Raw genomic sequence first — 26,556 nt, forward strand, 5'->3', positions numbered from 1 at the left:
TGTTTCAAGATGCACCGTTCCATTTGAACCAAGTCTTGACTGACATTTAAACTTTTGGCACACTGAAACGTTCCTGAATGATCCCATTCCTCCCTCTGTCTTCCTTACCTCTGTCTGCTCTTCCACCTTTGCTGTTTCCTCCTCTTCTTCGTCTCTGTACTTGAATGCATATACTCACACATACCTGTGTGTGCTTATCTTGGTGTGCGCGCTTGTATGTCTCCTTAGTTGTTGTAGCAGCGATCTAATTGCATAGCATTGTGTGGGACAGCTGGTGGAAGTGCTAGTGACAGTCTATTAAGGCAGGATATCCCTGTTGCCTTGAGCAGCAGATTGCCCTGTGATTCTGAGATCTCCGCATTTACCACCATTCATCCAGTCCTGCAGACACAACACCAGGAATCGACAATAGGATGGTCACTCTCTTCATGACACTAAGCAACAGCACTTTGTGAACAAGAGCTAAAGTTACTTATTGCTTGTTTTATCATCATCTATGCTCCCAAAGCATCTGTGCTTCTGGAAGATTTTAACACATTTTCTTATTCCATCAGTCAAGAGAAGATTTTGTGATACTTAAATAATTTCTTATGAACATTTTTCTATGGAGCAAAGTGGGTTCAAATTCTTGTTTTTCTAGACAAATTTGAAATAAACAAGCTCTTTCTCATAAATGTCTTATCTTTATTTCTGCAGGTAAATGATGGACTCTGGCTAATGAATCACTGTATTTTGCTTAGCCCTAAAATCCATTTTCTTTGTCCAAAAATAAAACTTTTCTCTAAACGTTGTGATTCCATGCTTTGTCGGGAATCTCTTGCTCTGTTGTTTAATTAAGATCCATTTTCTATGCAGTGTTACAATGTGCTTTTCTTTTTGGTTACTCTGTACATTTTTAGGACTGTGGTTTTCTTTTTAACCATTGCCAGCGAGTCTTTCTGTCACTATTTGTTTCTTTGTGTGTGTTTTGGTTGTTAGGTGGTGGCAGTGACGGCTCAGGGGGTTCCAGAGGATGTGAAGCCTCCAGTGGTAAAAGCGATTAGCTCCTCCTCTCTCCATGTGAGCTGGTCTGTTCCTTCCCGTCCAAAGGGAGTCATACAGAGGTACCACCTGAATCAGACTGGTGTCGGAACCATATTCACACACACTGGTGGACTTAGAAATTATACTGTAATAGGTAAGACATGAATCACACCATTGGTGCTTTTGTTTTTTTAACTTTACTTTTTTCCTTAACTATTTCCCAATTTACTCTTTTCTCCACTTCTATTTCTTCCTTCCCTGTCCTTAATATTGCTTTAGTGTATTTGTTTTTACTTATTTTTGTTGTTTTGTTTGTCTTCTCTGCACTTTTTCCTTTGGATTTCATTCTTTTCATTCACATTGTCACACTTGTTCTGCTGCCAGTAGCCAACTGACTATTCCCATGGTGTCTGTGGTTGGCTTGTATGGTCAGGGGTTGTGAGCTTGTGTCTGTATGTGTAGGCATGAGGCAAAGCAAACAATGCCAAATAGAGATGGTAATGTGCTGCTGTAACACTGTACCAGTGTAAGCAACCAACACGTGTGTGTGTGTGTGTGTGTGTGTGTGAAATGTTCATATACCCCAGTGAGACACTGGAAAGCCATGAAATTAAGCCAGAAACACTTCTGGGGCGTCTTTCTTCCCTTCTTATGTCTTCTTCTCTTTCTACTTGTCTGCTTTGCAGCTTCCTTTCACTTCTTTTGAGAATATATTATTATTTTTAATCTACTATTTTAAATGTACTAAGTTAGCTGTGCTGAAGTAAAGTCATTGTCCATTTTTGATATGAGACTGATTATGATCAGATTATTATTTGTAATCATTCCGATACAAAAAGATTCATAAGCTCTTAAAAAAGGGGAAGAACCAATATATTTATAGAAAACATTTTAGCAAAGAACCAGTTCAAATGGGATCTTTCAGTTTGTAGCACACTTAAGTTATTTTTAGAAAGCAGTCAGTCTCATAATTTACCAAAAACGAATCAGTCTCATTACCTCAGATTCAATTTTTTTAATTCTTCACCTTCACTTCTTGTTTTTTAAAAGGTTTTATTGGCTCTAGTGGCCTTTATTTGATAGTTAATTGACAGGAAAGTGGGTAATGAGAGAAGAGGGAAGACATGCGGCAAAGGTCACCAGGCCGGGAATCGAACCTGCGACGACCACGTCGAGGACTAAGGGCTCCTTATGTGGGTTGTGCTTAACCTCTGTGCCACCACAGCACATCCCCTTCACCTTCACTTCTAATTTTATATATATAGATATATAAAATTTCCTTCTCATTACCTCAGATTCAATTTTTTTAATTCTTCACCTTCACTTCTTGTTTTTTAAAAGGTTTTATTGGCTCTAGTGGCCTTTATTTGATAGTTAATTGACAGGAAAGTGGGTAATGAGAGAAGAGGGAAGACATGCGGCAAAGGTCACCAGGCCGGGAATCGAACCTGCGACGGCCACGTCGAGGACTAAGGCCTCCTTATGTGGGTTGTGCTTAACCTCTGTGCCACCACAGCACATCCCCTTCACCTTCACTTCTAATTATATATATATATATATATATATATATATATATATATATATATATATATATATATATATATATATATATATATATATAGATAGATAGATATTAAAATCTAATATAAATAGACACTAAACTACTACAAACAATACAGTTGGTAATGCCTCTTCTAGACATAGCCATTGGCTGAGCTTTTACTGCAAATAATGCTACATTATTTACTTTCTTTCATCCTAAAGACTTGAAAACTGACTCAGAGCTCTTTTGCTTTGTGTGTTTGTCTCCTGAATGAAGCTGCTGTCATTAATGTTTTACTTTCTTTAACATAGAAAGTGCTCATTGATCAGTTTCTTTGTATTTCCCTTTATCACTTCTCAAACACCCAGTTGGTTGTAGCTCAATGAGCCAGGTTCTGGTGGAAGTTCCTTCTTGTTAAAGGGAAGTTTTTCTTTCCACTGTCGCTACGTCCATTTTCAGTTTAAGAGATTGCAACAACTCAATAAAGCGACAGTCTACTGTTGCCAGCCTGTCGATTTGGGCTTGGTAATTATGAAAATGATGCCATTGAATTAGTCTTTGAAATATGATCTGTTATGAATTGGTGCTATAAAAATAAACTGAATTGAAGTTGAATTAAGAAGAGAAACACTCACTTAATTATTAGAGAAAAATCATTTGGAACTAATAATTAATTAATCAAATGTGTTATGAAAGGTAAAGAAACTCATAAACAAATCTAAAAAGAAAAGATGCAACACAGATTCTCCTCTCCGAAGTACTACTGAGGTCAGTGTCAAGAGTATTAAGCATTAAATTATAACAAAGCTTATGGCCCACTTTTGATCTAATTTATGTTGATCTGTGGGAGGGTTGCAGACTACAAACTAGGTTTAATGATATTTTAACAGAACAGAAGAGCGTGCCTCCCTGGATCAGACATGTTGTTTACTTTTAATGAAACAAATTGTCTTTCTGCTCAGATGTTTTTTTCCCATCTCTGTCTGGCTGCAGGGACAGTCGACTCTCTGGTCTCACTTTGGTTTTGTTTCCCACCCGTAACTGAGACAGGCCAGCAGTCCTGGTTTCTTCTTGTACTGGGCTTCGAATGTCTGTCAACTCCTCACTGTGGATTCAGAACTGGGTTTTATGCTTAAAAAGACATTGAACACACCCAGAGGAGATAGAGAACAACTACACAAAACTTCACCCAAACATAGAAAAACCTAGTTTAACTTATAAAGGAAACAAAAACATTTATTAATGTAGTTCTGACTCGGCTGGAAAGACTTTCTGATTGTTTCCTAGATTCTTTTTTTACTAAAAGTGTCTGGTTTTACCAGAATCCTGAACGTCTCATCACCCTCTGATGAGTATTTGTACCAATCAGAGGTCAAATTGGGGTAACATAAAAATTACATCACAATTAGATATATGCTATTTTATTTACTTATTATTTTTTAGGCTTAGAAAGAAAAAAAAAATCAGCAATCCATTTAGACAGCATGTTATCTCATGATATGGGTTGCTTCTACATTTAAAGTTGTAAACATGTTATCATTCCAAAAAGACGCATTTATTTAAAATCATAATTAATGTGTTATTTTAAAAATGTTGCAAAGTAGACATATGAGGAAAAACTTTTGTAGACGTGTGGCATAACAAGTATCATGGTCATAAAAACATGAACTTTTTTTAGATTCATGACCTTACCTTCATGGAATAAAATATTTTGGCTCATTTTCATGTGAAATGAGAAATACATTTAAAGAACGTGAAAGTTCAGTCATAGATGTCTGTGGCTACAGAAAGCACTTTGTACCCATTTCTTCAATGTCGTACTTGGAAAAAAAGACAAACGTAACATTATTTGTTAAATTGTTTTTATGTTTTTAGGACCAACAAGGGGAATTACAAAGATTATCTAAAAAAATAGGACATACTAAACTTGGTCAAGTGAAGGAGGATGCATTTCTGAGGTTTTGTTTCAGGTCTTCATTGGATTTATTTTGCCGTTTTCTTTTCTTTTTTTATCTTTTGTAAGATATGACTTCCAGGAACTGTTCAGCAGTTGTAGATTGAATATTTATCTCGATTGTTTTCCACCTTTTGGGACACGTGTCCCATTTTGTAAAGAGTACACAATGTACAATTTTCTGTCGGGTTCAGTTACAAAAATGGGATAAAAATGCCTAAAAGCACAACCAAAGGCCAAAGCTTCAAAATGTTTTAAAGTCTGAGGAACTACTGATCAAGAACATTTAAATTTCTATGTAGATTTCATGGAACCAAAGCAAAAAAATAAGAAAAATGTGGGAAGAACACAAACTTGAGAGCAAAAAGTGAAGTGAAGGGTACATTTCGAGAGTGAGCAAAGGGGAAACAGAGGAAGAGCGAAGACAGATAAAAAGATTGATGAATGAATCTAAGTGTTTTCAATGAAATATGAACAGAAATAATTGCTGTGCTATTCCCTCATCCTTAATGTTTAATATGCCATTATTCATCTTCCTCTGCGTCTCTCCAGTGGTTCTCTGTCAGAGACAGATGCTCAAAAAGCTCTCATCCACACACTCATTCAAACCACACAAAGCACACGAATTAACTTTAGCAGAAAAAAAGTGTCAAATGTCTCACTTCCCATTTACATGTTGTTCAAATTTATTGAATCAGGTACATGTCTGCCAGACAAAAGATGCAACGTGATTGAATATTTTTGCAACATTTCTGTCACGTGGGGGCTTATCTTTCAACATCCTTTTTAAGTTCATCCGTTTCCTTCCTGAAAATATCATTCCTCCAATAAATTCTCCTGTCTTACAACATTATTAGAAATAGTGTGACATTTTCAGTCTGATATTCAGTAAAAACAAATAATTGCCTAAAAATACCCAAAAGTAATTTGTGTCCAGCATTTCCTGTTTATCCACACATCGCCTTAGGAAACAGCTTTTTTTTAACAGTTCCAAAAAGTGACACTTCATAGAGAGAATTAAGCACTACTGTATAGCAACAGCCCATGTGAATCAATATTAAGTATTGCTATCATTAGCTCCCAATGAAATATTGCCTGCAATTATATAGATTATGGCATTAATCATGTGTTTAATTGGTCTTTTGCAGGCTCGTTATTAATTCAGAACAGCAGGGAATTGAGTATGTTCTTTTATTTATTAATGCAACTCCACCATAGCCCCAGACTTTCTCTTGTTCAGGTTAAACACAGAGGCATCTAGACAAGAGAAAAGAACAAAGAAAAAATAGAATTGGTCATTTTCATTTGGAAAGTCATCAATTGTAAGTAACTTAAACAATTGAGGAATCCATCCTCACCCTGTGAACTTCCTCAGGAGCAAATTTACTCCTCTCTCAAAACGGAAAGCGGGGGATTTAATACCAAAACTGATCAGGATTCTCTGAGGAATCCTGAACTTTAGGTCCTCACCTGTTCTGATTCATTGCCAGATCCATTGGTTTGAACCTAGAGGTCGTTCAGAGCAGAACCATCAAGACATGTAACAATTTTTTTATTGCGTTGGCTTTGAGGACTTCTATAACCTGCGCAGTAAATCAAAAAAGGAGAATTTTACTGTTAAAATGAAATGGAAAAAAAGCATGTCATCTAACACTTTAATGCAAAGAAACTTTCTTGTATTAAATAATTGATATATCTGTAATATTACCCCCTTTAAAGTTTGGTTTGTTCTTTTGCAAAACAAACTAAAGATGGTTTGTCAGGTCAAGTTCTTTTCAATAAAGCATTTTCAGCACCATGGAGAGCGCAGCCTAAAGCGACCAGAATAACACATTTCAGACGTTCTGATTTACTTTGTCATCCAGCTGTTGGCAGAAAACGATCAACTTTCCTGATAATTGGGCGTGCTGTGGTGGCTTAGGGAATAGCGCGACCCACATTTGGAGGCCTTGAGTCCTCGACGCGGCCGTCGTGGGTTCGATTCCCGGACCCGGGGACATTTGCCGCATGTCTTCCCCCCTCTGCCTCCCCATTTCCTGTCAGCCTACTGTCATATAAGGCACACTAGAGCCCATAAAAAGGCCCCCTGGTGGGGAAAAAAAAACAAAAAACTTTCCTGATAATTAAAGAGTTGTTAATGTTTTTCAGTTTTACTAGTTTTACACAGCTTTCAGAATCTGTATGATTCACCATAAATGATGGATTCATGAATTCTGCTCTCAGCCAGGAAATCCGAATAGGAAATGTTTGATCATCACTTTGTGGCCTTAGGCTCGAGAGTACTTGGATTGTTTAGCTGGTCATTGATCCAAAGCACACCAACAACTCCACCTATAAATAACTAAACAAAACAAAGGGATGTTTTGGATTAGAATCTGCTGTGGTATGATGTTTATGCTCAAGAACAGCCAAATGAGACTGAATTAAAACAGTTCTCCACAGAGGTCTGGGTATCATTTCCTTCACATTGATGTAAAAGTGTCATTGCTAGTTATCACAGACAACTGATGGTCATTATAGGCAGATTTAGGAAGAGGCATTAAGTTTTCACTTGGAGCCGTTTTGTGTTGGTTCCCTATTCTTTCCTTAATAAATAAAGTTTGACATTTATTTTTGCATTTACAGTTATCTTTGTCGGATTTTATTTTCTACTTAAGCTAAAGCTGTCCTTTGTTTAATATAAGATGTGACACATTCAGATGTGACGAAGGAGACACCTCAAATGTTTGTATTAGAGCCTGTATGTAAAATGTAGGCGCTTAGAGAGAGAATCAGCTTTAAATCCAGATCTCTTTATCCAGTTTTTTAATACATTCAGATTGTATGTTGTAATAAAGGTCAATCTGAACAAATAGTTTAAATGAAATATTAAAAATCCCGATATAATTTAATGTTTATGTTATAGATGAGTTTATGTAAACATCTGTCTAGCTCTGTGTGGGGGTGTGTGTGTGTGTGTGTGTGTGTGTAAATGTTACGCGAACAGTTTCAGTGTGTGCTGTACTCTGGCTGCAGCTCCAGGTTGCAGTTTTGTTTTCTTTAGATTTCTGAGTTTGAACCTGAACTCATTGTTGCAGCTCAGACAGTCCCTGCATCAGGAAACCACAACGGGAAGTCAAACTCTTAATTATTCAGGAGAGGTGTTATCAAAGCTCTCTTCTCCTCTCTCTGTTTTATTTCTTCCCTTTGTTCTTCATGCTTTTCAGTAAACAGTTTTTACTCTTGTATTTTTTTTTTATTTGACTTCTTCACGTTCTCCTCCTCCTGTCTCTTTTGAGTCTCTCGTTTCTTTCGGTGTATCAAGTAGCTGCTATGATGTGGTGACATTTGCCTATCACTCTCTGTTATATACTAATACAAACAGGAAATGGCAACCTGTCAATAAAATGCCATTTTAGATCAGCTAAACTCCAACGTGGATTAATGTAAACAAATCTGGAACAGCCATTTCCCGTCCTGCCACTCGTTTGTTCTCCTGCTCCTCTCTGACGTTTCACTTAGATGGAAGAACTTTTTTCCTCTTTCCTCTGCCAGACTACCTCTGTCTCGGTGGGGCTATGCTTAACGCCATCGCTCTCAGGTCTCCGCTGTGTCCAGATCTCACAGTGACGGTGGTGACAAACTCGTCTCACTTCATGCCACTGAAATCTCTCACTTCTACAATCGCCTTCACCAATTTTTTCTTACTTTCTAGTGATCAACCATTAAAATGAGCAAAGCTTTTTGTCTTTTCAGAATCAAGCCTGTAATTGATGCAAACACACGTTCTGTTTCTGTGCACCAATACACACACACACACACACACACACGCAGTGCAAGGTGTCATTTCTCATTTCTCCTGCGGAGCAACACTGCCCTCTTTAGGTTGAATGTTTAAGGTAATTGGGAACTCCGTTAGGATCTTGAAAGTTATCTATGTGTTTGCATCTGGATACCTTCATCTATTGAACCAATAGAAATATTTCTACCTCTTTTAGCGATTGTATTATTTTTATTTAAACTAATGTAATCACATCGTTGTTCTTCCTTTTGATTCAAAGACAAATTAATTTAAAAAAAAGCATTTTCAAATCTTGACAAAAGTGTAAATTTTAATTCCTAACTCACTTTTATGCTTAAAATTTCTATTTTATTTTATAATTTTGACACACCAGAAATCTGCCTATGTTTTTTCATTCCAGTTTGAAGGTTACAGTTTGTGTCTGTTGAATATTTGGATTCATTGTGACCCCTACATTGAGACCTTCGGTGCACGAACATCTAGTGACGGCTTGCTGCCTCATTCAGTGTTGGAACAAATGACATTACTTGCTGTGTAGATACATTTACTATGGTAGAGCACACACACACACACACACCAATGCACACACTTAGTTTGACAGTTAAGCAGTGTAACACAGCCTTATGCCTCAACCTTAGTGTTTTCTTATGGCTGGCAGATTTCCTTTATTAATCCAAACACAGAGCAGCGTTGTTGGCACATTTGCACACGCATGCAGACACACACTCACACACACACACACACACACACATGGGCTGATCAGAGGTCGGGCTGAGCAGCAGAAGGAGACATGAGGAAGATGCGATGAAGCTTTTGCTGTGGGTTGGATTTGGTGTGTGTGTGCTGGATGAGTTGTTTTTTGGTGTGGCATCGACAGAGGACGGATTTTTCATCAAATAGCTGAGTCAAACTTTTCCTCTAAGTATTAATACCTGGAGACAATTGCACACATTCACAACAATTGTGTGATTGTAGATGATCATAGTTTTAAAGTTTTAATTAAATGATCACTTTAAAAGGTTTCCTTTTACTGTTAAAATTATTATACATCAAATTTTAGAGTATTTAAAGTAAAACCTTAATAAATGAAAAGATATATGTTGAAGTTCAAGGACCATAATTCACTCGCTACATCTCTATAAAGATTTATTTTGATGTAAGTCGTTATTAGTGTGAAACATTTTCTCAGCGCCTATATTGTAGGGAATAAAGCAAAAATAAAGAATTCAACACACTATATTATGCAGTCATCCCTTTGAAATGTCAATTGAGTTCTTTCATTCCTCCTTTGAATTTGATTTGCAAGCTGTTGTATGTTGTCAGTTAAGTGAATGACCATAAAATACCCAGTCGACCCTCGTGGCAGCGCTAAGAATTTGCATTCCTCCCCCCAGGTCCTCCTAACATCAAAAGCCAGGCATAAAATATACATCTGCATAAAAAAGTTGTTTCCGGTACAAATAGATCTTTTGCTATTTTGAATTTTTAGCAACTTCTAACATTAAAATAAATAAAAAAGCTGATTTTATGTGGTTGCACTTAAAGTACCTTTGAGACGCTCTGTGGCTTTTTTTTTTAGTCCGTATAGCTGGTGCCTATAAATAAATCATGCCTGGACAATGTAGCCTAAATGCATACAGAGGTATCATAATTATCATAGATCAAAAGCTGATGACATTACAGCGTTAGACCAGTCCTATCCCATGTCAGTTCCACGGCTGCCCATCTTTACGTTGTTTCATTATTGAGTTATGGCATGCATAATTTAACACCGACAGATATGGATCCATCCGTTGAGAGAGTGGAAAGAGCTGAGGAAGAGAGAAAGACAAGACAAACCTACTGGGTTTTTTTTATTTTTCTCCTTTTGCCCTTTTTTTCTTCATATATATATATATATATATATATATATATATATATATATATAAATATATATATATATATATATATATATATGTATATCCTTGTATCTCTAAACATGAAAGCAGAAAAATTGGGTTGTATAAATATGTTTCAGATCAGGTTTTTGTGTGTTTATATACCCATGAGGGTTACTCATTTTGATTTAATTAGTTTTGCTTATGCTTGACCATGTGCTACAGGTTTGCAGCCGTACACAGACTACAGCTTTGTGCTGGTGGCCTGTACGACTGTGGGATGTGCAGCCAGCGAACTGTCCACAGGACACACCCTGCAAGCCTCACCCGGTGGTATGCACCCACACACACCCAAACTGGACACACATCTTTGACGCTTTGCTGAAATATTTGAATCTTTTTATGGTAATATGCCATGGTTTGATCTGAAGATATTTTCTTTGTTTAATTTTTTCTAATGAATAGAAAATTTGTAAAATGTGTCCTTTTTTCATTATTATTATTATTTATTTAGTGTTGTAAAAATGTATATGTTTTTTTAATTCTCCAGTACATTTTCTTTCTCCTTGTTTCCTTCTTAATGTAAATGGCAATCTTTCAATTTTTTGAGTTTCTATATCTCTTCACATTTTTCCTCCTATTTTCTGAATTCTAATAATTTTTGATTTTTATGGCCTTTACCTTTTCATATTCATTTATGTATCGTCTATAACTTGTACTTCTTTTATAAACTTTTCATTTTCTCTCCACTTTCTAAAATTAAGTGCACATAAATGTTCTGTGTGACTTAAATGTTTCTTTTGTTTTTAGAAAGAGTTTAGAACTCAAGCTTTATAAATATTTGGAATATTATTTTACTTTTAAAATCAGATTTCTTATGTTTAAATGCTTCTTTCTGGTGTATTTCAACCCTTTTTTCTTTGTTCATAATATATTTTTTTCTGAAGATTTTAAATTTATTTAAACGTTTCCCCATTTCATTAAGCCTTACATCTGTAAATATGTTTTAAAAAAGACTCTTCAAATATTATTTTTTACATTAAAATAAAGATGTCATTCATAAGAAATTATAGACTCTATTAACTGCAATGGAAAGACTTGTTCTCTCTCTCCTCTTAATTTCTGCCTTTCTCCAGGTGTGTGGTCGAACCCAAGACACCTGATAATAAACACATCTGCGGTGGAGCTGTACTGGGATCCGCCGTCTCAGCCTAATGGACACGTCTTCCGGTACAGGCTCATAAGAGACGGTCGCACTGTTTTCACCGGAGACCACCGGGACCAGAAATATATCGACGCTGGACTCCTGCCAAAACACAGGTTAAGCATAGACACGGATGACGAGTTTGTCATCCGTATCTTAATTTGTGCATATGTTTATGTTGAGGTCACCGTCGTTTTAAAATCTTTGCCATTGCTCTGACCACGCCTCTCTCGGGGCTTCACTCTGTGCATGTCTGTTTGCATCATTTAATGAGCAAATATTTGACATACCAATGACAGATGCAAACATTATCCTGCCTGCGAATTAAAATTATGAATCAGATTTGGTTTTGCTTGCAGACGGCAGCAGAGCGTAGATTTTACCTATCTGTTTATTTTCATTTAATCTTTATTAATCTGTTTCTCTTTTTTTATTACAAAATCGATTTTCTGCATTCATTATAGAAGCTTGATATGGTACCTTTTCTCCTTCCTCCTCCGCTCATGAGACAAACTCTCTCCACTTCAAAATAGAAAAGTTAGGATAACATCCTGCTCCACTCCCATCTCTCCCATGTTTCAGTGTAAGAGAAAAGGAAGGAAGCAAGGCGATAGGACTATATGTGTGTGTGACATTTAATTTTCCCTAATTCCAGATAGTCAGCCAGAAGGCATTCCTGTCCGGACCCTTCGCTTCTCATCACTTGTCTTGCCTCCCGTCCCTCCCCCCCGCCCCTCGGCCTCTATCCATCCCTTCCCTGCTATCATTTCCCTCTTACCTCATTCTCTTCCTCTTTCCCTTCTTTTCCCAATTTAGCCCTGTGCCAAGAATTACACAGGGAGCACCGGCCCCATTATCCGAGCTGACTCGTGTGGGCGCGTGCAAGTGTGCAGTGTGGCACTTCTTTGTGTGCGCGCGTGGGACAGCTCAAAGTGGCCATTGATTATTTATGACAATGTTGATTAGCTGTCACTTTGCTTGGGCAGCCCAGGAAGTGTCTAAGATGACGAGAGAATTAACCTATTCCCTCCGGCTGGCCCCGCAGGACGCACACACACGCACACACACACACTCACGCATTCTTGGATTTCCATCCAAACAGATGCAAATGCTCCGCTCTCTGATTACCTAATATGCACTCTCACACACACACAATTTTACTTTTGATATCCCAAGGCGGTGTTTACATTTAGGTAAATATCTTCCAATGATGAAGTGTTGAACTTCATTCTCCCACTGAAACCGTATGCCATGATAAAATTCTTCCTCTCCATCACACTCGATCTCTTCTTCACCCCCTCCCTGCAACAGTCCCTCTCTCTCTTTCCTGGCCTTGGTTGATGTGTCCCACTGATGTGTATTTTTTATGTTTTTCTGTGTGTCTGTGCTTGTGTGTAAAAGTAACGTATGAGTAGTTTTAATATGTTTTCGTGAGTGCGTTCTAACCCAGTGCCGAGGCGCTAATGGCCTCCTGTTTAAAAAGCTCGGCACATGAACAATAATCCAACATCACCGCCTATTAATGCATGTGTGCCGGAGTTTATAGCAAATTAAAGGCTTTTAATGTTAAATGGTGGCCCACTTACACAGTTAATGTAGGACTCGGCACCAAGCAGCCACATGCTCTTAAAAGGGAAATCTATCTTATGATGTCATGAGCCAGAGAGGCGACGAGTGGATTGAGAGAGGCGACCAGACACATGAGAGAGAGAGGAAGAGGTGAACCTCAGAAACAAAGAGTGAAGAGGAAGTAAAACTGAACTCCAGTTTCTGTGGCAGCATCCACAAAGACGTGTGTGATTAAATGTTCTCTAGAAATTGTTAGATAGTATTTAATAATAATGAAATTCTCTGAAACGTGAAACATGAAACACCTATTTTTTGCATAAAATACAGATATACAGATTTGGGGAAAAAATGAGCCCACTGCATTGAACCCCATTGAAAACCTCATGCTTATTCCACCAAATATTGATTTCTGAACTCTTCCTGAGTTAAGACATTAGTATTGTTGTTTCTAAATGAATATGAACTTGTTTTCGTTGCATTGTTTGAGGTTTGAAAGCACTGGATATTTTTAGCTATTTTGACCATTTCTCATTTTCTACAAATAAAAACTACATTTTTCAGACATGTTGTCAGTAGTTACAATAGACTCATTTTACTCAAACTTATAACTATAAAAAGTAAAATCAGAGAAACTGATAATTTTCCAGTAGCCTCTTAATTTTTTCCAGAGCTGTATTTGTTGCCATCCCTGTTAGAGCTGTGTAAAAAAGGAAAAATAATTATTTTTTTAGTTCCAGCTCCAACACTTATTATATGTACATTTAGGGGGAAAACAATTGTAAGACATTTTTATTACTAAAGGGGGGATGTTATGTGTTTTCCAGGCACATGGCTCCACTGTGCAACAGTTTCTGCAGAGTTTTCTGATTAATGTTTCCTTTGCAGATTTGCATTTCTGTCATATTCTTTCTATTCTTCTATTCTAATCTTCTTCCATCTCCTCCCAACTCCTCTTTATCTAATTTTCTCTTCAGGTACTTGTATGAGCTGGAGGCCAGCACAGCAGGTGGCACAGGTTTGAGTGACAAATATGCTACACAAACTCCAGCGTCCTGCCCCACTGGGATCCCACCGCCCTACAACATGACGGTTTCAGGCCCTCATTCCATATCACTTACCTGGTCCCCTCCTGGTCAGTAGCCATCTTTTTTAAAACACAATAACTGAAAGGATTGAATGATACATGGACATGGAGTCAGTCTCTTTTTCTCACACTTTGGTCAAACTCTGTTGGTCAACTTGCTCTTAAATCTTTCCAAAAATATTCTTGTAAATTGTAAAAATGGATGTCTTTTTAGTATTTTTACATTTTAATGGAGTATTTTTATGTCTTTGTGGGCATGGAGTAATCTATTAAAATAAAGAAAGAGAAATTTTCCTCAGAGCAGAACTAAAGACCTGAGTAGTTTTCCATTCACCTTCTGGCCTCTCCGGACCTGAACAGATCCGCTGGCACACAGGAGAATGCACTGGGGGCTACGTCTCGTACTTATGGGGCAGTGATTGTCTGCCCTAACCCATCTATCATTGACTATTACTCTCTCATTAGGCTGATTTCCCATCTCAGAAACCGCTTAAAAGGACCAACTAGCAAAGACACTCCACTTACATTTGTGTGTGTGTGTGTATTTTGTTTCTGTATATTTGTGCCTGTGTTTATGTATGCGTGTGTATGCGTGTGCATGCGCATCACTGTGAGATATTTCCATAGGCAGGCCTATTCTATCGTCATTATGGGTTGATTTTAAAGGTGAGGAAATATTGGCTGGGTTCTCACGCTTGGTTAACTCCCCGACTCCAGAGTCTGGAGTGTTTTGATCTTTTGTGCGTGCGTGTGTGTATGTGTGTGTCTACACTTCTGGCCATGTGTCTGCCTGTGTGTATGTACATGCATACACTTTGTCTTCATGTGCATGCACTCATGAAGCACTGACATATGGCTGCTAAAAGTATTTACCTTCAGGTTCTAAAGTTTAGATACATCCTTACATCAAGATGTCTGTGGCTATCTGCGCATATATGTGTAACTCGGATGGACAATAATATATCACACTTGTGTTTTAGCATCCTGTGCTATATGCCAGTATTTGTGATTGTTTCAAGCTTATGAAATAGACATTGGAAAAGAAAATGAATGGTTATAAAATACTAGAATTTAAACATGACATTTGTGACCAAAACCTCTGATGTTACCACTGCTGTTTGGATTCAATCTTATAAATCCTTCTCTCTCTGTGTGTGTATGTGTGTGTTATGTAGAAGTGCATTACTCCATATAAAAAGCCCTATATGCTGAAGTCACAGGTGTGTGTGCGCGTGTGTGTGTGTGTGTGTGGTTTAAGGCGCTTGTGTGCATATGTGAGTTGGGGGTGAATAATTGAAGTCTTTCATTTGTCTGGTAATCAGTTCGTTCTCGAGATATCTAGAGTTCATGAATGTTGAATAACCCATCACAATACAGTTGGCCTGAATTATGGAAAAACCTCCAGTGAGAATATTAACAAAGTCTCTGTGTGTGCGCGTGTGTCTGCGTGTGTGTGCTCTCTCTACATTTGTGAGAAATTGTCTGGTCCCAGGCCAGACTGCATTGTAAAGCCAAGTGTACTCAGCTTGATCAATATATAATATCAATATGATTATGAGAAGGGTTCAGAAAATGTGTCTTTAGGGTTTTAGTTTAGCACTGTGAAGCAGAAATGACATAAACCTTTACCCGCCTGCCAGTAGAAATAAACTTTGTAATCATTTGAAGGTTTTTCCTGTTGAAAATTCCTGAAGTACATTCCTACAGAGAAGTTTCAGGTCAGAGATATTTTCAAATTTGCTGAAAAATGTAATTAGCAGACACTTGTTGATTTTATTTTTCATGCAAAATGTACTTCTTTGTTCAAGCTTTGTGGAGATGCTTCTCAACAGAGAGAAACATGAAGTGTTATAAAATTTACTAGTAGACTCTTGTTCATACCATGTCCATCTACCACCAAAAAGACAATTAGCTGAAACCTAAGGATAGCATAAATGTGGCTCAACCTGATAAGATGAGATGACAGAGAAAAAAACACAACAATCAAAATCAGTTACAATAGCCAAGACTGGATCCACAAAGAAGAAATTTGACTTTTTCTGGCTGACAGCGTACAGATATTATATATTACAGACATAATTAAACTTTAGAGGGAATAAAATATGAAAATAAGAACAGATGAACACACATGTTTATGTACAGCCACTTTTAAAGTCAAGTTGTGATAGTGCAAACATGTTTATTTTGTTTCATGGTGGGTGAAGAAGCTGACTACTCTGGTTGTAAGATGTTCAATGTGTTTATCAAAATTACATGATTCCTCTTACTTGCTGCTCTGGGATCATTTGTTGAAACATATAGCTTTATAACTATACTTAATAATTGATTAATAGCAAAATTCAGCTGTTTTATGGTATTTTGTTGTTAAAAAAGAAGAAGACCATAAAAGAATACCATAATAATCTTGATTTTGTTTAGTGCCACCGCAATGTATCAGTAAATACATGATACATGACATGATTCCTGTCATCTTTCTAAGAACAAAACACAGGAAGAAGCTCCTCCAGCTTTCAATGACTTCTCAGTTACATTGTTAGCTTCTGAATTTATTAATCTCCAAGGAACATTTAAATCAGCTTTAAAATTCATAAGGAATCAGCTCTGGTTCCTTTAAGAGTCTACATGGAACATTTAGCACTGTTTCATTTAGCTTTAAAAGGAAAGCAGGCGATCTTCTTTAGATTCACAGCAGAACTCATCCACCATATAGTTTGTCTAAATTCAGTTTATTTCGTAATGCTTGGGGTGATTATTTCTTATTGAACTGAAGAGATCAGAATTGTTTTATTTGGTGTTTGTTTCTTTTTTTTTTTTAAATAAAAATTTCCAAAAATAAAATGTTGCTGAAGGTAATTACATCCTGTTTTACTCCACAGCTCAGCTAAACAACAGCCAGCCTGTTTTCTACAATGTCCTGTTAAATCCAGGAAGTCACAGTGCAACCAGTCGTCATGCAGGCCAAAACCTGCACCTCACTGTGACAGATCTGGAGCCTTTCACCACATACTACATAAGAGTGCAGGCCTGCCAAAATGGCAAGTATATCTTCATGTAAAACAGCATCTCTCTTTTAAGACGAAACAATAAAAAACAAGACGTTATTACACAAAGTAGTTAGCATACATATCAGCAACAGAGAACATTTTGCTCTGACGAGTCAGAAATCCTTTCAAGTAAAAGCATAATGTAGCATTGGGTTATTTTTTCTTAATTATTTCAAAGATGAGGTCATAGACTGTAAATTATTTGATGGAATGTGAGTAAACTTAGAAAGTTGTGTCGTTATAACATTTCATCTCTTTTTTTTTTCTCGTAATAGAGGGGTGTGGAGTCGGAGATGGTGTTTACATTCATACTTTAGAGGAAATCCCAGAAGGTCTGCAGCCGCCCACAGTAAAAGCACTTGGACCAAGTATTTTGGAGATCCACTGGACGCCTCCAGAAAAACCCAACGGACTCATCACCTCCTACCATATATACAGGTGACATACATAAAGAATAAACTAAAGCTAAAATGACATTATTTTACCTTGTTTTAATTGATCCTGGAGTATTTATGTGTGTTAGCTTTCCTACTATGTGTTTAAAACCCATCCAGTGAGGCAAAAAAAAACTCATACACTGTATTTGTTGTATTCACATACATAAAGTTTTAATAATGTTTCTTCGTGTAAAAGTTTACTCACCAGTTTCCACAGTATGTGTGCATCCGGATGTGTTTTCATAGATATATATCAAAGCATGCTGAAGGTCGTGGTCTGCTTGTTGACCAAAGAGTGTGTGATCTGTATGCAGGGTCAGACCAGACTAAGCCCTTTAAGTCTTCGGGAAACAAGCATTAGCATAGCAGCACACACACGCCCCCTTTGACACATCTGGAATCCTGCGACTCAGGCAGACAGGGACTTGGCAAAATGGGAAGATGTCTCTCTTTCTCTGTGCGATACACACGCCTGAAAGCCTCCGCAATCAAAGAGCAGCAGTCTTACCAAGGTATCAGGATGCTTGCATCAGCCAGGAACACAATGTTTAAGACGTGATGCTACATTTCTTATTTCAGTCCCCCAGAAACCAAGGGTGTTTATTTTCGAAGCACTAAAAGGGCATCAAAGTAAGCTGAAATCCTTTTAGAAAACTAACAAGCTTAGTATCATATTTGAAGTAAACTGCTTTACTTTACAGTCAGAAGTGTGTAGTTGATAATATACTTGAGTATAGATTAAAAAAAAACCAATAATGATTTGTTTTGACAGTCCATAAAAAGTGGTGAAAATAAGTTATATTTTTATATTTGATTATGAGCTTTGGGGTTTGAATTTTAAGCACATCTCTTATTCCACTTGTGTGTGTTCATAACCTTTTTTGTGTGTGCTTGTTCACATGTGTTTAGAGGACATAAATGCAGGCATAATGTTATAAACCCTCAGACACACAGTTATGTGCATATGCAGAGCTTCTTTAAAATTAAAGAAACCCTGAAATTATACAAAGCAGGTTCAGAAAGGAGAAATCTTGAAATGCCACTAATTGGTTTTCATGCAATTAGTCAAAAACATTTTGAAAAAACAGTGAACTTATGGATTCATATTTAACTAACCTTTGGGGATTGTCAGAGTATCCATTTTATGCAAATCTTCAAAGTCATCTGAAAACTGTTTATCTGGTCCTGGATGTGACTGTTTAGGCCCTAAAGAGTGGCTCTTTCCATCTCTAGCAATGTTAAAAAACTGATTAGTAATTTGACATGTAAAGAAATCAAAAGTTATAGTTTCATGAGTTCTTTCATATGATATCTCCCAGGGAGGAAAGACTTCATTTTGTTGTCATTTGACCACAAACTAAATTATTTTTCTGTGTTTATAGATTGATATTTTCTCTATCAATAAATAGAGCTGTAATTATTTTGTTCTAAAACCTAGAACAGGGAAAACATTTATTATTTGATTTAACTTATAAAAAATATCGATTGCAGGTATTTTTCAAAACTTTATAATTTTTTCCAATGAGCCAAATAGGTTTTGAAGCTTTATAAATGTTTTAACTTGTGGAACTGAGGTAAAAAAAAATGAAAAAGGGCTCTTTGGATTGTAATGATTGCTGACTCATCGTCTACTCTGCGAAATATGCTGAAGAAAAAATAATTGCCCATTTTGACGTCTCCTTCTCCAAAAGATTTTGTAGAGAGGTAAGAGTCCAAACCTCGACTCAGCCAGAGACAAAAATAAAATCATTAATTCTCAGAAGAACCTTACCCAAAAAGACACAAATCACCCGTTGGGTTTTAGTGACATTACATGTTTTTGTTTGCATCATGTCATTTATCTTTTCTATGTGATACAAGATTACGATTTAACCTCTACACCTTAGAGATTCTCAGCCTCTAGTTAGTTGCATTTAGTAACTTATTTAGTTCAATTTCCACTTGAGTTTAAATCAAAAGCTGGGAAATCCAACAACTTGGTTCAGTGAAAGAAAACAGGAACTTCTCACCTGAAGCAAAGGACTCCTTCAAAGTTTTTTCCATGGCAGCTTTAGAGTTGATTGCTCCACATTTATCATCCTAAATAACTCATAATCTTGAGAAATACCTAAAATTCCAGATTCTTTCATAAATGTGTGAAACAAATCGCTTAAGGCAAGGGTCAAGAATTCATCCTTCAGTTTGATTTATGAGTGATTGTCACATATGGTTAATCACACTGCAGCCATGTCATTTGGGTGTAGTTCTTAAAAGTTGCTTTTGTGTTAAAACTTGAAATCTGAGTGTCTGCGGTTGACAAGAACCAGGAGAAAATAGACAGTCATGTTGTTTTGTCACCACAGGCGACCATTAGGAACAGAAGAGGAGCTGCTGGTTTTCATTTGGTCCACTGGGCCGCTTGAATTTGTGGATGCGAGTCCCGCCCTGCAACCTTTCAGCTTCTTCCAGTACAAAGTTCGTGCCCACAACTCCAAAGGCTCAGTAGTGAGTCAGTGGGCTCTAGCCCAAACATTACAGGCAAAACCACAAGAACTGGCGCCCCCTGTTGTCAGACCAACTGGTAAGTTTTGTTTGATCATTTAATCATTGATCATTAATATATTTTTGCATTTAGTCCATGTAACACAAGTTTTGTGTGTTTATAGGCGCATATTCAGTCCACTTGAAATGGAGGGAGCCAGACCAGCCCAATGGTCTTATTTCCCATTACAGGCTGGTTTACATGAAGCACCAGCAGGATCCAACTCTCAACTCAACTACTGTTACAGCTCTCACTGTAAAGGTAAAACCACACCATGTTTTGGTTTATTGTTTGCAATAAATCAAGTTTCATTTGTTGATTCTGAGGCTCGCTGTTTTTACTAACTTGATAAACTCTACATCAGAAAAGCAGAAAAGTCAACAGCAAGAACACATTATATAATGTTTAGGTGACTGTGTGTCATTGTCATCTGCGATGCATGTGAAGAAATTTAGACTCTACCTGTGGTGCTTTTGCCATCTGTTTGCCAGCGAGAGGTCTGAAGACACACTCAGAGATACACAACCCATCACCTGCTTTCCTCCAGGGTCCGTACCTCAGTTCTGTGCCATGATCCATGTTCTACCACAGCGAATAAGTACATTAGAAACAATCAAATGCACACACATACCTACAAATACCCTGACATACTCATAGAGCAGTCTAGCACATATATTTTTGTTAACACCTGACATCTACACTCAGTAGGAGTTGGCAGCTAGGTTTACGCACAGCTCCATTGTACTTCTTGGCAACCAAAGCTGGCAACGTCTCAATACAATCTGCATCTGTATTAATACCTGAAACTCTGCTGTATAATTCTGTCTGGCTATCTAGAAATTAGAAAACAGGAGAAATTTATTTGAATTAGATGAAAAAAATTCAAACGAGACATGGATATAAGATGGTAAAACAACTCTAGTATTACAATGTAATAAAGATAAGATGTTAAATTATCAAAATTCAAAATTGTTAGAAAAGTTTAGAAAATTAAACACTACAAGGAATGGGTATGAGGAGAATTAAGGACGAGGATTAAAAAGAAAAGTGAATCACCCAGAGGGGAGTCGAGACAGCCATGATAGATAAGGGACTGAGAGGGACGAGAGGTAGAAGTATAGATCTATATTCTGTCCATACGTGTGGCCTCTTCTCCCTCGGTGACCTTTGGCTTGTCACTCATAATTAATACAAGATGTAAATGGAGACCTTTCACCTTCTCATTGATATGGGCCACTCTGTGTTTGTGTGTGCGAGAGCCTCATTGACATGGCATAGACTCATTTTGGTGGTGGTCATTTGTCACGGCGCAGCCTTCAACACCATTCACTACATTTTCCAAGATTATACAAAGTTGCCAAGCAGCTGAGCTCTGAGCAGCTCTTGTTCATGAAGACTTTGTCTTAAAATAGCAGATAAATTAGTAAAAAAAAGTTCTTGAATCAAGTAAACAAGTGTTTTTAAAGATAAAGATTATAGGCATACTTGATAAAGATGAATGAAAAGATGAAGAAAATGCCTTACTTGGACAAAATGTTTGTTAGCAAAGAAAAGCAGAGAAACTATTTCTGATACCTGTGCTTTCAATACATTATGCAATCCGCCTATTCCAGTAGGAAACTAGTCAGTCTTTCATAATATTCACAAAGTTTATGCATATGAGGAGGAATGTAGTCATAGGATTTTTCCTCTTCAGATGATATGTTCAGATTAAGTGCTGGTTTGTGTCTTTTAAGCTTTTCTTTTCAGCTGACTCCACATGTTGAACAATTTCTGTGTTGATTTGGCCGCATATTTTCAGCCTTATCACATCAAAGGACATATTGCAGACCTGTTTTAAGACTTTTGGAACAGGCCACGAGATTTATATTTTATACCTACTTGTATATAAGAGCTCCTCCAATTTCCCCAGTTAATTGTCTTTGGAAGAGAAAATTAACCCCGCAGCATTACAGCTCCCACACCGTGCTGAATATTTTTATTAGATGGGGAAATTGTATTTTTCCCCTCTTATGATCCTGGTAACAAGATAAATAAGGACTTGAACTTCTCTTGGTTCATAAGGATATTCCTAAAGAATTTAACATTTGTGCCAGTGGTGGTTTTGCTAAAACAATTATTTTTCTAACAAGGTTTTATTTTATCCACTTATTGAAATCACATTAATTTCTGAGATAATGCTATTTCAGAAAAAAAGAGTATATTTTAAATCTACACATCTTCAACAGACGTTTCAACAATTTTTCTGACATCTGAAAGGTCACAGTTCAGTGATCTTACTCACAGTCACAGCTCCTTCGTTTCCTCTCACATTTTACACTTAGTGTCCCCCCTTTTATTCCTCAACATTTCCCCTCTTTAAGTATTGATTGAACATATGTGTGTCCATTTGGCATGTGTATATTTGTGTGTGTTGATCTTAGACTGGGCTGGAAACCCTGCTTTGTGCCAGCTTGGCTGATTAATGGGGTCGTCTTGGCAATCAGACGGAATGAGGGTATGAAACGTAGGCAGCCTGTTTGCTAGACCCCTACGAGCTGCCTGGCACACACACACACCCACGCACGCACACACGCACCCGCACGCCCGCGCACTCACACACACACACGTTTTTGTATTTCTACCCATATTAGGACTTTGTTTGGACTTTCTTTCATTTTATTATCTGCATTCGTGCCTGAACCAGACATTTTCCTTTACCTAACCTTAACCAAAACTTAAATCACGCCTTACCTTTAAACCTCACCCCTGACCCTAAACAAGGAGGTTAGGGGAGACTTTGGTCTCCATAAGGCCCATTGGTCTTCAGAGGGACAGAAATAGTTCTAAACAGCTTAGTACACACACTAAGCTTAGACGTTTATTTTTCAGTCTTCCAGCCACCGTTCTTACTGTCTAAACATGAGTTCTTATCTGATCTCTGTAGTTCCATTTATTCGTGTTTTCCATTTTGCTCTTACTGTTGTTTGGGGTTCCAACTTTCACCTCTGCATCACTTTTCTTCTTTTCTTTGGTTCATCTGTTATTCTTCTCTTTTCCTACCTTTTATAACTCGGCCGTTTCGAGATGTTTTCTAAATGATTCGTCTTCATCAGTGTCTCTCTCCCTCTCAGCTTTCTTATTCTTTACCTTTTTGCCATTATCTGCATTATCCTTGCTCCGTTTTTGCCACCTATCTACTTTTTCACCATTTTAACCCCTCTTATACACACACCACTATCTCTTATCTCTGCAGTTACTATCTTTCTAATTTTCCTGTTCCTCCTCTCTTCCATCGCATCTTTTTCTCTTTCTTTGTGTCATGAAACCCTTCCTCCTCTTCCTGGTTCCTCCTTTACTTTGCTGTCCTCTCTTCCCTCCCTTGGCTCCTCCAGATGTTCCTCTGTGGCCCTTGGGATCACTGGTGGAAGTAGACCGTTGGCATACGTGTGTGTCTAAATGTGTGTTTGTTACATTGTCTGCATGCATATGTCTCAATATTGTGGCCTGTGCCCGTGTGCATGCAAAGCATTATTGTTTGCGCGTGTATGTGCAACAGTGTGTGTTTGCGTGCTGTATTAATACATCCCATTGATCAGAGCAGGACCCCTGACAGTCATCATCCCTGAGAACCATCTGGCCGACGCCTGACGCTCCCTCACCCAAACAGAAGCTGACACCCTATTAATCTGCGGCTGCCATGCATACATGCGTGCACGTTTCTCTGTGTTAGTGACTGAATCATTGCGAGTATATGGAAAGCGCAATGTAAAGGATTTTGTGTTGCATGCAGATTTTAAGCCATATCTGTGTTTCTGCGAAGCTGTTTCTGTGTTTATTAGTGCGCGTAAGTGCTTCAGATCCACACCGCACGCACACACGCACGCCCCACTCTGCCATCCGCCAACAACAGCCGGCGCTGAAGGGAGCTGAAGGGTGCTTGGAAATTAAGGTTATTACACAAATTGAGCCATATGGTCTAAATATTTCAGAGCTGAAATTTACTAGGCAATAAAAATGGCCCCTACCTCGGTAATGGTGTAAATTACAGCTTAACCACCAGCGCTAATGATGTCCTTCTGTACGCCCCGTAACCAACCGTACATGAAGGACACATTGTTTAAAAAATACACCAGGAAAAGCTAGAGAGAGAGAGGGAGAAAGAGAGAGGGGAGACTGGAAGAAGGGATTGGGATGGAGACAAAATGTTGAAGTGAATGGAGATAAGGAGGAAGAGAAAGGAGCAAATGAAGAGAAAAGTTGTGAACATTGAAAAAGAAAGAGGGGGACTGATTGATAAAGGCAAGGAAGACACAGGGAGGGAAAGAGCTGGCAGCATGTTTACAATCTGTTAGTTTACCATTAAGAAACCGTCAGAGAGTGTGAAACAGCATGTGACAGCCGGCGAACTGAGCCTCAAAACCAATATGAGGTTTTAGAGTAGTAGTGTGTCACTTAAACAGTCAGAATGTGTGTATTTAAGCATGAACAGTTTTATACGAATGATATGTCATTAAGAAAAAAGTCACTAGCACATGGTGGTGGGAGACCATAAAACAGTGGTTTGCATATGTATTCGTGCCCCTCAGTAAATACCTCGTAGAACCATATTTTGCTGCAATTACAGCTGCGAGGGTTTCCAGGTTTGTTTGTCTGAGTGGAACATCTAGAGGCTGAACATTTTCTCATAAATCTTTGCAAAGTAGCTAGAGAGTCAATAGTCTTGCCACAGATTTCCAATTAGATCCAGGCAGAGTTTTATTGGTCCATTCAAACACCTGAATATGTTTAGACCTAAACCATCCAGGGTTGCTGTCCTGCTGGAAGGTGAACCAGTCTAGTCTCCAGTTTTTCTTCCAGGATTCTGCTGTACTTTGCTATAACCAGCTTTTGCTGTTCCCTCTGAAGAAAAGCATCCCCACAGCATAATGCTGCCACCACCGTGCTTCACTTTGGAGTATAATGGGTTCAGAGTAATATGCTGTATTCTACCACACATATCACTGTGAACATGAAGCTAAAAGTCTCATCTTACCAGAAAACCGTCTTACACAGATTTACTGAGTTCTCTACATAGATTGGGACAAGTCTCTGAATGGCTTTGTTTTCATATTTACTTTTTCCTTGCCACTTTTCCATAACGTCCAGATTTCTAGAAATGTACAAGTAGTATTTTTCTCGACAGATTCTTCTACCTGAGCTGCAGGTTCAAGTAGAGCTGTGCTTTTTCTTTTTTTCCTTTTGCTGTTTCTTTCTTTCTTCCTTTCCTCCATTATGTATTTACTCCTTCTTTCCATCCTTGCAGCTTCTTTCTGTTTGTCTTTCCAACATTTCTTCCATCCTGTGTACAATTCTTTACTTCTGACATTCATTCTTTACTTTCTTCTTTGTTTTCCTTCATCCTTTGTTCTCTCATTTTATTTGTACTTTCTTCATTTCTTTGCTCTGCTATAGTTTACCCATTTCTTTGATCCAAGCTACTTTTCTTCTGTCCTTCATTTCTTTCATCCTTTGTTTCATCTTTTTTGTATGAATTATATAAAAAATATTTTATTCCAAACTCAAAGGTTGTTCTCTAAGTAGGTAAACTCAAAACAATCCTGAATGCTTAAATAAAACATCCTTCAATAAAATACAGTAGGATTTTTTATATTTGATTTTTTTGTTCTTTTTTTTTTTTACCTAAAGCAGTAAATCAAACTCTTAACTTCAACTCAGACTGTTAGGATCCTAAAAGTTACATATTTGTTAAAGATATGTTTTCAAAAACTGTTCCTATAATGCAAATTTCATGAAAAGTTGTTGTGCTTCCAGACTTTTCTTGTAGCCTTTCTCTTAAAAACACCTTCTGGCAAATAAAGACGATAAACAATTGGACAGGATGGCAAAATTCACCACCGAGTTCACAAAGGTTGAAAAAAAAAAAAAAAAAGAAAAAGAAAGGCCTGGATGACAAAGTAAGAAGACTTGCGTAGAATTTGTTAGGCCCTCGGTCTAGAAGGCCCCTTATTTAGAGGTCTCCATCTCTGATTGGAGAGCTCTTACTGCTCTGCATAAACAGCCAAATAATCAGGCTGCAACTCTTCTCCTTACTGCAAATCTTCTCTCTGCCTCCTTGTCTTTTTCAGCACTCCTTCCAGTATCTCTCCCCTTGAATCCAACACAACATTTCTGTCTGAGACGTCTCTGCCTCTGTATCAAATTACAGTTTTTATGTTGCACTCATCCACCGTGTTTACCCCCTTCCTTCCCTCTTCTTTTTCCCTCTGTCAAGTGACTTCCTATTTTCCTGCCACTACCTTACTCTCTCTCGCTCTCCCTCCTCTTGTTCGCTGCCTCTCACACACAGAGTTTCTTGCAGTAATAACAGGTTGTGTGTTATTGTGTCTCTGTCTGTGAAGAGGCCACACCATCCGCTGTAGTGCTCTCCACTTGTTTAAATGGCTGTTTAAGGCTGCAGCTGTGATAAAATGGCCATCACTTGAGATGAAGGCTCAGAGTGAATGTGAGTATAAAAGAGAGTGATTAAAAAAAAAGCGT

General features: G+C 37.8%; 1 protein-coding gene across 4 annotated transcripts in view; it reads left to right on the plus strand.

Annotated features, from left to right (window-relative positions):
* ush2a (Usher syndrome 2A (autosomal recessive, mild)) overlaps positions 1-26,556 on the plus strand; it is a 198,440-nt gene that overhangs the window by 147,010 nt on the left and 24,874 nt on the right. For all 4 annotated transcript variants that reach the window (XR_006368583.1, XM_044095875.1, XM_044095889.1 and 1 more), the window contains 8 exons: positions 979-1,177; positions 10,404-10,511; positions 11,315-11,498; positions 13,926-14,083; positions 16,912-17,070; positions 17,355-17,517; positions 19,859-20,076; positions 20,162-20,298. Coding sequence is in view for 3 of the 4 variants with exons in the window: in XM_044095875.1 (XP_043951810.1) it covers positions 979-1,177; positions 10,404-10,511; positions 11,315-11,498; positions 13,926-14,083; positions 16,912-17,070; positions 17,355-17,517; positions 19,859-20,076; positions 20,162-20,298 (1,326 nt within the window). In the remaining variant the exon portion in view is untranslated. The remainder of the gene's footprint in view (positions 1-978; positions 1,178-10,403; positions 10,512-11,314; positions 11,499-13,925; positions 14,084-16,911; positions 17,071-17,354; positions 17,518-19,858; positions 20,077-20,161; positions 20,299-26,556) is intronic.

This window comes from Gambusia affinis, linkage group LG02 (assembly GCF_019740435.1).
Source record: "Gambusia affinis linkage group LG02, SWU_Gaff_1.0, whole genome shotgun sequence".
NCBI classification, from domain to species: Eukaryota; Metazoa; Chordata; class Actinopteri; order Cyprinodontiformes; family Poeciliidae; genus Gambusia; species Gambusia affinis.